The sequence below is a fragment of the Heteronotia binoei genome, chromosome 1 (genome assembly GCF_032191835.1).
Source record: "Heteronotia binoei isolate CCM8104 ecotype False Entrance Well chromosome 1, APGP_CSIRO_Hbin_v1, whole genome shotgun sequence".
In the NCBI taxonomy this organism is placed as follows: Eukaryota; Metazoa; Chordata; class Lepidosauria; order Squamata; family Gekkonidae; genus Heteronotia; species Heteronotia binoei.
Genome location: NC_083223.1, coordinates 5659277 through 5671979, shown reverse-complemented (window position 1 = coordinate 5671979; position 12703 = coordinate 5659277). Strand labels below are relative to the sequence as shown.

The 12703-nt window shown below is 40.3% G+C and overlaps 1 protein-coding gene across 1 annotated transcript in view; it reads left to right on the top strand.

Moving 5' to 3' along the window:
- The window catches only part of TFAP2D (transcription factor AP-2 delta), a 68358-nt gene extending 57408 nt beyond the window's left edge, over positions 1–10950 (top strand). The window contains 1 exon segment of the mRNA XM_060257549.1: positions 10430–10950. Coding sequence (XP_060113532.1) covers positions 10430–10649 — 220 coding nt within the window. The 3' untranslated portion in view covers positions 10650–10950.
- Positions 10951–12703: the final 1753 nt, after the last annotated feature.

The window sequence follows — 12703 nt, the reverse complement described above, 5'->3', positions numbered from 1 at the left end:
GTTAAGTGATTGGTTCCAATGGACTCTGAATCCAGCAGTCAACACCTTAGCACTGCCAAAGAACCCATGAAGCATTTAATGAGAGTAATTCCACTTTCCAGGCCATCTGTGGTCAGTCTTCATGAACATATACGTTACTGGCCAACTCATTTGTACTACACATCGGCTGCAGTCAGACTGGAAGGTTGGCACAATCTGGGCATGCCGCTAATTACCCCATCACATTTTGTGGCAGAGATTTTCGATCAGACTCTCACCCTGGTCTGGCCTCCCCATGTGCTTCTTCTGTGGCTGTTTATTTAGATTAGTGGATCATTTAGATTACATGGAATTCACTGTCACGGGAGGTGGTGGCACCTGCAAGCATAGACAGCTTCAAGAGGGGATTGGATAAACATATGTTGCAGAGATCCATCAGTGGCTATTAGCCACAGTTTATTGTTGGAATTCTCTGTCTGGGGCTAGTGATGCTCTATATTCTTGGTGCTTGAGGGGGGCACAGTGGGAGGGCTTCTTGTGTGGCCCCACTGATGGATCTCCTGATGGCACCTGGGTTTTTTGGCCACTGTGTGACACAGAGTGTTGGACTGGTTGGGCCAAGGGCCTGATCCAACATGGTTTTTCTTATGTTCCTAAGTTGTACTGTACAGAATTATGTCCCACTGAGGTACCCCCACAAATCCCACCCTCCCCAGGCTCCACTCTGGAAAGGAAGAGTCTTGGGAAGGGGAGGCACTTCAATGTGGTACAATGCCATAGAGTCCACCCTCCAAAGCTGCCATTTTCTCCAGAGGTCCATCAGTGGCTATTAGCCACAGTGTATTGTTGGAACTCTCTGTATGGGGCAGTGATGCTCTGTATTTTTGGTATTCGGGGGGGGGGGGGCACAGTGGGAGGGCCTGGTTTTTTTGGCCACTGTGTGACACAGATTGTTGGACTGGATGGGCCATTGGTCTGATCCAACGCAGCTTTTCTTATGTTCTTAGAGTTCTGCGTCAATCACAGAGCGTGCAATTCGGTCTTCTTCTTTAAAAAAACAACTTTGTTATTTTTAGAAGAATATTTCTTAGGTGGGCATATGCATCCATTTGCATGTGCACTACCAGTTTAAAAAAACAGAATGGCAAAACCAGAATTAAAGGTTAAAGCATGCACGGGAGGAGTTCAGACATCCAGCAACATGGGATGAATGCGCAGGGATCTGTAAACACCTGATTTTCTCTGGTGGCTATTTATATCCAGCTCATCATATGATGGGGCGAGTACAACTGGGGAACAGCTGCCAGATGTGGGAGTACAAATGAGCCAATTTAATCCATTCGAGAAAAACAATTATCGGGACGAACAGCCCGTCTGACCACAGCCATCGAGTAGTTCTATAAGCCATTAATATAGGCCTGTAGTCCGTTTTTACATGCCACACATTCAATTTATTTAATAAAAGGGCAACTGGTTTAGAACAGGAGTGTCAAACATGCATTTCAGGAGCCAAATCAGGCCCCCAGAGGGCTCCTATCAGGCCCCCGAGCAACTGGCTGTCATCTGTTTCCTTCTCCTTCTCTCTTGCTTCCTTCTGCATCACAGTTTGCTTTGCCACACTTGCTCAATTGTACAGCGGAGCTACAGAGCAAAACCTCTATTTTCTCCATTGGTTGAGGCTCCTCCCTTGGGGAGGAAGGTGGGAGGAATAGCTTGCCTTGCCAGGCTCTCTCAATTGCACAGCAGAGCTACTGAGTCAAGCCTCACTTCCTTCTATTGGCTGAGGCCCCCCCCCCCGGTCTCCTGGGGAAGGAAGGAAAGAGGCGGGGCTTCTTTTGCCCAGTTCCCTGGATCACATGGGAAAAATACAAAGAAATCACCTTTAAGACCAATGAGTGCTAACTTTTTAAGCATGTTTTAAGTTTTTTTTTAAAAAAAAAATAATGGTGTCCGTCTGTGTCCTTTATAAAGTTTGTATCTCTGCTCTGTAATCTTAAATAGGTATACGCATGGCCTGGCCTGATATGGCATGGCCCAACCTAACCTGGCCCAGCCCAATGAGGTCTCTTTTATGTCAGATGCGGCCCTCATAACAAATGAGTTTGACACTCCTGGTTTACAATGTTGCAACGTCTGAAGAAGTGAGCAGTGATTCACGAAAGCTCCTCCCCTGCCCCAAATTTTGTTAAGGTGCAACTGGACTCTTTCTCTTTTCCACTGCAATATGAACAGTAACGGCAACAAAAGTTCTAGAAGAACTACCTTGGTTTTCTTGCCACTGAAACTTGACTGTATTAAGGAGTAGGCCTTTGAGTCGTTTCTGGATTACAGCATCATTTGCAGAAAGCTCTTGGCTTCCACCACTGCAATTCAACATGGCTCTCTTGCTCCAACGTAGTATCCAACAAAAAAGTACCTGGGTGATGGCTTCCAGGGTTGGAACTTGGTGAGCTGACCTGTCTCTCACAGAGGGGCAGTACGAGTTCTTTTTTTTTGGACATAAAAGGCATTTTAATGCCTGCTGTCTACTTGTTTCCAGTAAAGGAACTTTTCTAGGACATGCTTGTTATCTCAAGGGGAGAAAGTTTGGCTGACGAGAGACCCCAGGACAGATTTTTTTTTGGCTTTGAAAACCCCCCGATGAGAGATTGCATTCCATCATCTACAAAGAATCTCTGGGGTCATTAAATTGACTTAAACTCATCAAGGTTCCAGCCTTCTATAGACTATAATAACTTCTGAAGGAAAACTGGACAGTATGAGCAAGATTAGATGGCGCTAAGGTAAAAGATTCTTATCTATCATTCCGGGAGAAAATTAAGACTGTTTAAAGAAAATTGCTAAGATCCAGAACTATTTGTCAAAGTAAGAAATTAAGGAGAAGTGGAAGGGGGTAAAGGTGGAATTTTTGGAGCTAAGAAAAAGCAGTAAAGTGCAGAAAAATACTTGCTGTTTGGAATTTTTTTGGCTTTGAAAAAAAAACCCAGCCATAACAAAGCTGCAGACTCTCATAACGAAGCAGGAAGTGGCGACTCCTTCAAGTATGGTGAGATTTACAATCATAGAGAACAGGACTTCATTGCCAGAGAGTCAGGAAGCAAGTGGCAAAAAAAGAGGAACCTCCAAACATCCGGGTATATTCCAGAACCAGGAATCATAGAGAATCATCGGAGGCCATTATAGAAAGGCCAAAGTTTTATTAAAAATAAACTGGATTTGGACTATAAAAATGTTTAAAACCAACACAAATCATCCTCAAATGGCGAAACAGTTTGGACTATATATTTGGAAATAAAGACTAAGCCCTAGGGGGAAAAGGAAAACTTTTTAAAACAGAGGCTTGAAAACATCGCGGTCACCATTTTGGGGGATTTAAGAACTTAAAAAATTAATATCTGGAGCTAGGAGGCTCCTAGGATGGCAATTTTGGCCTTGCAGGAAAGGGCAGACTCAAATCTATTGAATGCAACCATTGGATTGTGGATTGGTGAGACCAACTAAGATCCCATTATAAGCAATGGGCAGACAGTAATGTCTGATCAGAAGCTGGGATCTAGAGTTACACGTTTAAGAGCAGCCTCAGTGAGAGAAGGGAAACTGTCTAAACAAGTCCAAGAACAATTGGACGCTATGGAAACAAGATTATTAAAGGCAATGAAGGAATTAATAACGAGCAGTGAAAAGAAATTAACTAAAGAAATAACCAAAGAAATCAACTCTAGTGCTGAAGAAGTAACAAAAGAATTTAAGAAGATTGAGGAACTTAAAGAAGAGTCTCAAGCAACAGCAAAAAAAAAAAACCTGAAGAGATTGAAGTTAAAATAAAAGACCAAGATGCTACTATCAAGAAATTGCAGGATAAAGCAATATTGCAAGACTGTAAGTTGATGGAGAATATGATTCGTCTAAGGGGAGTGCCAGAGGCTGACCAAGAGGATTTGAAGAAGTATATGGCTACAATTTTGACTGAATTTCTGGAAGAAGACCCAGTTGAGGTGGAACATATGTATGACTATATATATAGGGTCAACTCAGAATTTGCCAGAAAGCGCAAGCTACCCAGGGACGTGGTATTGAAATTTACTACAAGGGATGTGGTGGGAAGGATCTTAACCAAGCAGTTTAGTAGCCCAATGGTTGTAGAGAAAAGCAAAGTGAGAATCATGAAGGAATTGCCGAGAAAGGTCATCAGTGACAGAAAGCAATTCAAGAAACTGACTGACAAACTAAGAGAGAAGGGCATAAGACATAGATGGATTTTACCTGAAGGTCTCAGCTTTGAGTATAATAGACTGAGAAAAACAATAGTGGACACCCAAGGTATGAATGAATTTTTGGTGGACAATAAAGATTTCAAGGGTACAGAATAATTGTAAAAACCATTATGGATTACAAATTAATCTCTTGGAATGTTAATGGACTTAACTCACCTCAAAAAAGAAACGCAATTCTTCATTGGATTAAAAAGCAGAAATGTAATATAATTTGTCTACAAGAAGTACATATTAAGCAATTGGACTACAAATTTTTATGGAACAAAGCTTTGGGAGAAGAATTTTTCTCGCTAGCAAAAGATAAAAAAGGGAGTGGTTTTTTATATTAAAAAAGAACTGGAGCCGAAATTGGTTTTTAAAGACAATGAAGGTAGATATATTGCGGTGGAGGTGTTTATTAATGAGAAAAAGACATTGTTGCTGGGACTATATGCCCCTAATGGGGCAAAAGATGCTTTTTTCAAAGACATTTTGCAGCAACTTGACCAAATGAGCATGTAATGTTAATGGGAGACTTTAATGGAACTATTAAGAACTCTTTGGACAGATCTGGAAATAAAAAGAATAAAGATGGCAAGTTGCCAAAGTCTTTTTTTGAATTAGTGAAGCAAGAAAGTTTGGAAGATATTTGGAGAGAGTTCAATCCTAAAGTACGAGAGTATACTTTTTTCTCAGCAAGGCATGACACTTTCTCGAGAATTGATATGATATGGTCTACAAAGGACCTGGGACTTATTACTAATAAAATAGAGATTCTTCTGAAAATAGGTGCAGACCACAATCCATCACTGTGGTTAGCAAAAGGAGTGAAAAAGTGTAGAAGATGGAGACTAAATGAAGATTTGCTGCAAAAAGTTGAAGTAGTGAAATCTCTGGAAAAAGAAACTAAAGCTCTCTTCCAAATGAATGAAGATCAAGATGTTAAAATTCAGACCGTATGGGACACATACAAAGCTGTTATGGGAGGAATACTAATTTCACTGAATAATAAAGATAAAAGAGCTAAAGAAAAACAAATGAAGGACTTACAAATAGAAATAGGCAGAAAAGAAAATTACCTGAAGAAAAGACTGGGGAAGAAAAAAATATTGCAAGAGATTACAATTCTACAGAACCAACTGAGACACCTATTGAATAAGGAAGTGGAGTGGAACTTAAAAAGGTTGCAGCAGAAGTCTTTTGAAGGTGCTAACAAACCAGGGAAGTATCTGGCCTGGCAATTAAAGAAGAAAAGAGAGAAGAAATTGATAAATAAAATTATTTCAGATGGTAAAGAAATTTTAGATCAAGCCGGAATTAAAAGGGAATTCTACAAATTTTATGCCAAATTATTTAAAGGCCAACAAGTGAATAAAGAGAAAATTGAGGCCTATTTGCAAAGAATAAAAATGAAACCTTTAAGTGAAAGCATGGAAAAAAAATTGAATAATTCAATTGAGAAAATGGAAATTGAAGCAGCAATTTGTTCAATGAAAGTAGGTAAAGCTCCGGGTCCTGATGGTTTTTCAGCAAAATTTTATAAAGTTTTGACAGAAGTATTAGTACCCAAACTTCAAAAATTGATGAACAGGCAAGAGGGGAGGGTACCAAATACATGGAAAGAAGCTGTAATTTCACTTATTCTGAAAGAGGAAAGAGATTCCACGAATGTTAAAAACTATAGACCGATTTCACTGCTGAATAATGACTATAAAATATTTGCTAGAATTCTAGCAGAACGACTCAAACATAATTTAAACATTTCTATTCAACAGGAACAAGCAGGATTTCTCCTCAGAAGGCAACTAAGAGATAATATTAGAACAGTAATAGACATTGTAGAGTACTATGAAAAACACCCAGAAAAAGAGGTGGCTTTATTTTTCGGCGGATGCAGAAAAAACCTTTGATAATCTTAATTGGGATTTTATGTTTGCAGTGATGGAAAAAATGGAATTAGGAGCCGATTTTATAAGGATGATTAAAGCAATTTATACAGAACAACAAGCCAAACTTTGTGTGAATTATGATTTGACTGAACAAATGATAATCAGCAAAGGCACAAGAAAAGGCTACCCTCTATCTCCGCTGTTGTTTATAATGACCCTAGAGGTCTTACTGACTCAAATTGATGAAAATAATGAGATATAGGGTCTGAAGTTGAAAGATTTTTCCTACAAATATAGAGCATTTGGGGATGACGTGATGTTTATCAATGAAAATCCATTACAAGTAACACCTTTGTTGTTGAAAAAAATTAAAGAGTTTGGTGAGCTAGCAGGCTTCTATATTAATAATGAAAAATCTAAAATCCTTAGTAAAAATTTGTCATCATGTAAACAGAAGGAGTTACAAAATGCTACTGTTTGTGAAGTTGTGTCAAAAGTAAAGTATTTGGGTGTGGAGATTACGATGAGGAACATTGATCTATATAAGAACAATTATAAAAAGCTCTGGCATAAAATTGAAGGGGATATGCTAAAGTGGAATAAATTGAACCTATCCATGTTGGGGAGGATATCTGTAATTAAAATGAATGTTCTACCAAGAATTATGTTTTTCTTTCAGACTATTCCAATAGTGAAAGATAAGAAACAATTTCATCTCTGGCAAAGAAAGATTTCAGAATTTATTTGGGCGGGTAAAAAACCAAGAATTAAGATGAAAATTCTGACAGATGTGAAAGAAAGAGGAGGCTTTCAAGTACCTGATTTATTGTTATACCATGATGCAGTTTGTTTAGTTTGGATTAAGGACTGGATGACTTTGATTAACAAAAAGCTGTTGGTTTTAGAAGGCCATGGAAATGTTTTTGGTTGGCACGCGTATATGTATTATGGGAAGGAAAAGTTGGATGGGTTTTTTTCACACCATTATATAAGGAGGACTTTGTTGAATACCTGGAAAAAATATAGTAAATATGGTGATGAGAGGAAACCGCTTTGGATAGTGATAACTGAAGTCATAAAGCTGTCTAAGTTCACAGGAAGAGAAATGGGTTACCTCTGAGCAACTGCTAAAATTTCATGGAGGCAAAATAGAAATGAAGTCGGTGGAAGAGCTAAAAGATAAATTTGATTGGTTTCAATTTTTACAAATTAAAAGCTTGGTAGAGAAAGATATCAAGGGTAGAGGTATAAGACATGAAAAAACAGAATTGGAGAAAGTGCTGTTGGGTGAAAATGAAAAATTTCAAGGATCTATAAGCTATTACTGAAATGGTCTACAGAAGAGAACTGTTTTAAAATGCTGTATAGATGGTACATGACACCTAAAAACTAGCAAAAATGAACAATGACGTTTCGGATAGGTGTTGGAAGTGTAAAAAACAGCAAGGTTCTTTTTACCACATGTGGTGGACTTGTGAGAAGGCAAAACAATTTTGGTCTATGATTCAAAAAGAGATATTGAAAATCTTGGGTTATAATGTCAAGAGAGCACCGGATGTTTTTCTGGTGGGATTACAAATAGAAAGCTTCCCGAAGCAAGATAAGACATTGTTGTGGTATTTGCTTTCAGCTGCAAGAACACTGTATGCGCAAATGTGGAAGCAAGATAAAATACCTGATAAGTGGGACTGGGTCTTAAAGGTTCTTAACTGGAGTGAAAGGACAAACTTACTAGAATTTTAAAAGAATATAATTTGGAGAACTTTAAAGAAGATTGGAATAAATTTCAAAACTATGTGGAGATGCAATGGAAGGTGGAGAGACATTTAGTGGTTTTTGAGAATATTAACTGAACTCTAAAAGAGAAAAAGGACTGTGATTACTGAGTACTGTTTTAGTAGCGAAATATAAGTAGCTGAGTTTATATAGTAAGTTTGTGAGTTAAGATAAGATTAAGATTTGAATAATTTTTAGTGATGATTTAAGGACTATGAAATATATGTTTAATGTTTAACAAGTAATAATTGAATTTTTAAAAGTGCAAAGAAGAATAGATTATGGTTATCTGATTAAATCTGTAATACTGAGGATTAAGAAGTAAGTAATAAGTAAAAGAATAAGAATAGTAGTTATACTGAAGATAAAGTTAAGTGAATAATAACTTTTAGTTAAGATTCTATATATGTGAATTTTTACTTTTAAAAGGTTTTTAATTTGTTTTGTATTCCAGCGGAGGTCACAATTTGAAGGGTGGGAGGGGTAAGAAATTGTGTAATGTATTGATTAACTATATTTAGATGTTGATAGTAGAATACTTTTTAATATATTGCAAAATAAAATTTTTGTTCACCAAAAAAAAAAGAAGAAGAAGAAATACCTGGGTGACGAAGTCGGTTCGTGAATCCTGGATATCTATGTCTGTGAGAAATGGATAATTGTTTCTCAGCCTGGGATGGTAAACTGGTTACTGATTTTTCAGAGCACGGGTGGTCTTAGTCACTAGTAAGGATGCCAGCCTCCAGGTGGGGCTAGTGATCCCCCAGAATTACAGCATCTCCCAATCACAGAGATCAGTTCCCCTGGAGAAACATGGATGCTTTGGAGCAGGGGTGCCAAACTTATTTGTTACGAGGGCCGGATCTGAAATAAATGATACCTTGTCGGGCCGGGCCATGTGTGTCATAAAATGTAATGCCAGGAAGCAGATTTATCAGCTTTATAAAGGACAACAGACAAACATAAAGATTTTATGAAAACTTTCAAAAACATGCTTAAAACATTAGCACTCACTGGTCTTAAAGCTGCTTTCTTTATATATCTCCCGTGTGATCCAGGGAACTGGAAGGAAGCTCTGGCACTTTCCTTCCTTCACCAGAGGACAAGGAGGGAGAGGAGCCTCAGCCAATAGAAAGAATAGAGGCTTGGCTCAGTAGCTCTGCTGTGTGATTGAGAGAGCATGGAGAAGCAAGTTATAATGCAGAAGGAAGCAAGAGAGAGGGAGAAGGAAGCAGAGGACAGCCAGTTGCTCGGGGCCTGATAGGAGCCTTCCGGGGGGCTGATTTGGCCCCTGGGCCGCATGTTTGACAGCCTTGCTTTGGGGAGTGGATTCTATGACATTGTAACCCTTGCTGAGATCCCTCCCTTGGCTCCACCCCCAAAATCTCCAAATTCCCCCCAAAGTAAAACTGTTTTCTTTGCAAACCAGGGATGGAATTCTAGCAGGAGCTCCTTTGCATATTAGGCCACACACCCCTGAACTTACAAAAAAAGAGCCTTGTAAACTCTTGGAGGATTGGCTACATCAGGGGGCATGACCTCATATACAAAGTAGCTCCTGCTAGAATTCCTGGTGCAAACACAGAAGACACTTTTTCCTTCCTACCTTCAGCATGGTAGAACCCAGAAGCCATGCCGGGCCCAGTGAGAAAATGGGGGGTGGAGATGGGATCCCCCTCCCAAGTCGTCCATATCCACATTTATCTTCCTCTACATCGCTTCTGTCATAAGCATGTGATTTTTACACCAGTGGTATCCTGTAGAAATGGACGCAGTTATACCCAGTGTTCCCTCTAAGGTGAGTAAGTGTGAGCTAGCTCACAGTTTTTTAGCCTCCAGCTCACACATTTTTGCCTCAGCTCAGGAAAAATAGCTCCAAAGCAAACTAATTGATGCAGTGGCTCACAACTTTAATGCCAGTAGCTCACAAAGTAGAATTTTTGCTCACAAGACTTCACAGCTTAGAGGGAGTATTGGTTACACCCATTTATACCAGCAGGGTTTGTTTGTTTGTTTTGTAGCAGGAACGTATTTGCATATTAGGTCACACACCCCTGCTGTAGCCAATCCTCTAAGAGCTTACAGGGCTCTTAGTACAGGGCCTACTGTAAGCTCTTGGAGGATTGGCTACATCGGGGGGATTTCCTTTGCATATTAGACCACACACCCCTGATGTAGCCAATTCTCTCAGAGTTTACAGGGCTCTTAGTACAGGGCCTACTGTAAGCTCTTGGAGGATTGGCTACATCAGGGGTGTGTGGCCTAATATGCAAAGAAGTTCCTGCTACAAAAAAAAAGCCCTGGTTAACTTACACCCATATACCTGGTAAAAATCTGATGCCTTCAAGTTTCAGACCTGTTTACCAGAAAATCAACCTCTGAAGTGATATCTAGCCTGCATTCCTCCCCCCCTCCCGTGATAAATATTTTAGTGGCCAACTCCTGAACTGCAGCATAATGACAATCTGCGTACAGTAAAGAAAGAAGAAGTCAATATTTCTCTGTTTCTTTTTCCCCTCTCCGCTTTTGCAGTTTGATCACTCACGGCTTCGGCACCCCGGCGATATGCGCTGCCCTCAGCACTTTCCAAACTGTCCTCAGCGAAATGCTGAACTACTTGGAAAAACACACGGCGCACAAAAATGGTGGCACGGCGGAATCCGGCCAAGGACACGCCAACTCGGAGAAAGGCCCCCTGCGGAAAACTTCAGAGGCTGCTGTGAAAGAAGGCAAAACAGAAAAGACAGACTAGCCACATCAAACAGAATCTATTGCCAGAGACCCTCCCTGCAGATATATTTTTTAAAGAAACATATAGCTATCTATCTATATATACATATATTATCTATGTATCTCTATACACATATATCTCATTGAGGGTGATTTATCTCCAGCGGATAAAACTGAACGGGGGCAAAAATATACGGGGTTTCAGAATAGCAAAACTAACCCTTACCTGACCCTAAGAATGACAATGTACAGTAATCATGTGATGGAAATTGTCCCTTTTTTAAAAACGTTGCTCTAAACTACTTTGTGTGTGCGAGTGTGTGTGAGAGTGTATGTGTGAGTGTGTGTGCGCGCGAGTGTGTGCGCATATATTTGACCATTCCTATTGGGACACTGGCCCTTTTTTCTCCTTAGCGCTTCTGGACTTGGAAGAACCGGCAGAATCCTATTGGCTACAGGCAAGGCCTGAAATATCCCCTGCCCCCGACCGGACTGTGAAATGAGGGACTCCAAAAATACGGTGACCAGGGATATGCTGCCCCTCAATGAATTTGGGGTCACATCACCCGCTGGATGGACAAAAGAGAAAAGAGTGCTTCTTTTTGTTGCCCTTTATAGACGATATGGAAGATCGCTTGGAATGGAAGTGAAACAACTTGTCTATCTGGGGAATAACAAACTCTGCATTATTGGTGTGGGGGGGGACCACTGGGAATTGATGGTAAATCCACGTCGGAGTGATGCCAAAGTCTGTCAAGGATCAGTCCTTCTGCTTTGAGCAGCAACTTTGATGACAACTCTGGAGGAACGAGCCCGTTGTATCTCTACTCTGATTTTCTTTCCCTTCATCTTAGCATCTAAATTCCATCTCTGCAGCAAACCACGTTTAGCTGCATGTTCTGATGGAACCATGTAAGTGCCCAAAGAGGTCTTTTGTGTTGTCTTGATTTCATGCTGTTTCTTCTTCTCTCTCTTTTGAAGGACTTGTCTAGTGATGTAACTGTGACTCCAGGTGTCCCCTAAACATAAATTCATGTATGGATGGTTTGCTATGGGCTAGGAAATTATCAAATTCAGAATGGAAGCAGCCACTTGTCGGTCTGACCAGACAACCAAAACATGTAATGTGAATATTATGGTAGGAAGGGGGTGTTGGCAAAAAGCCACATCTCTGACCTACACACATTGGTCATTTGATTGTATGTTATGGTTTCCTAGATGGGTATAAACCTACATAAAAGGGTTTTTGTTGTGAGGAGAGGAAGAGAAGAAGCTTGTAAGCCACTTTGAGACTATGAGTGAAGGGTGGGGTATAAATCCAAGCTCCTCCTCTTCTTTTCCAAGATCAAATTTTTCAGGTAGGCTCTGGTGTCAACAGATGCCACCGTCATGTTTATTGGGGGTAGAAGCTTCCATCTCTCCCTCCCTCTCTCCCTCCCTTCATCCCTCCCTCCATCCATCCATCCATCCATCCATCCATCCATCCATCCATCCATCCATCCTCTCTGTGTGTGATTGTCCCTGACACTTCCCTTCCATAGCAGTTAGAACACAGCCTCATCATCACAACAGAATCACTAGATTTAAGTCTAGCACCATAAAGACCAAAGATTTTGGGGCTATTAGCTTTCAAGAGTCAAAACGCTCTTCATCAAACAAAGAAACTTTTGACTCTTAAGAGCTTATACCATGAAAATCTTACTGGTATCTTCTGGACTTGAATCTACCTAGGGCTTTTTTTGTAGCAAAAACTTCTTTACATATTAGGCCACACCCCCATGATATAGCCAATCCTCCGAGAGCTTACAGGAGGCACTTTAAGAAGAGCCTGGTAAGCTCTTGGAGGATTGGCTACATCAAGGGGTGTGGCCTAATATGCAAAGGAGCTCCTGCTACAAAAAAATAGCCCTGGATCTACCTGTTCTGCAGACCATCATGGCTGCCCTCTGAAACTATCACCATGACAGCAGTAACATGCCAATATCCTGGTCTTAAGACAGAGTGCATTTTGGTGTAGTGGTTAAATGCACGGACTCTTATCTGGGAGAACCGGGTTTGATTCCCCACTCCTCCACT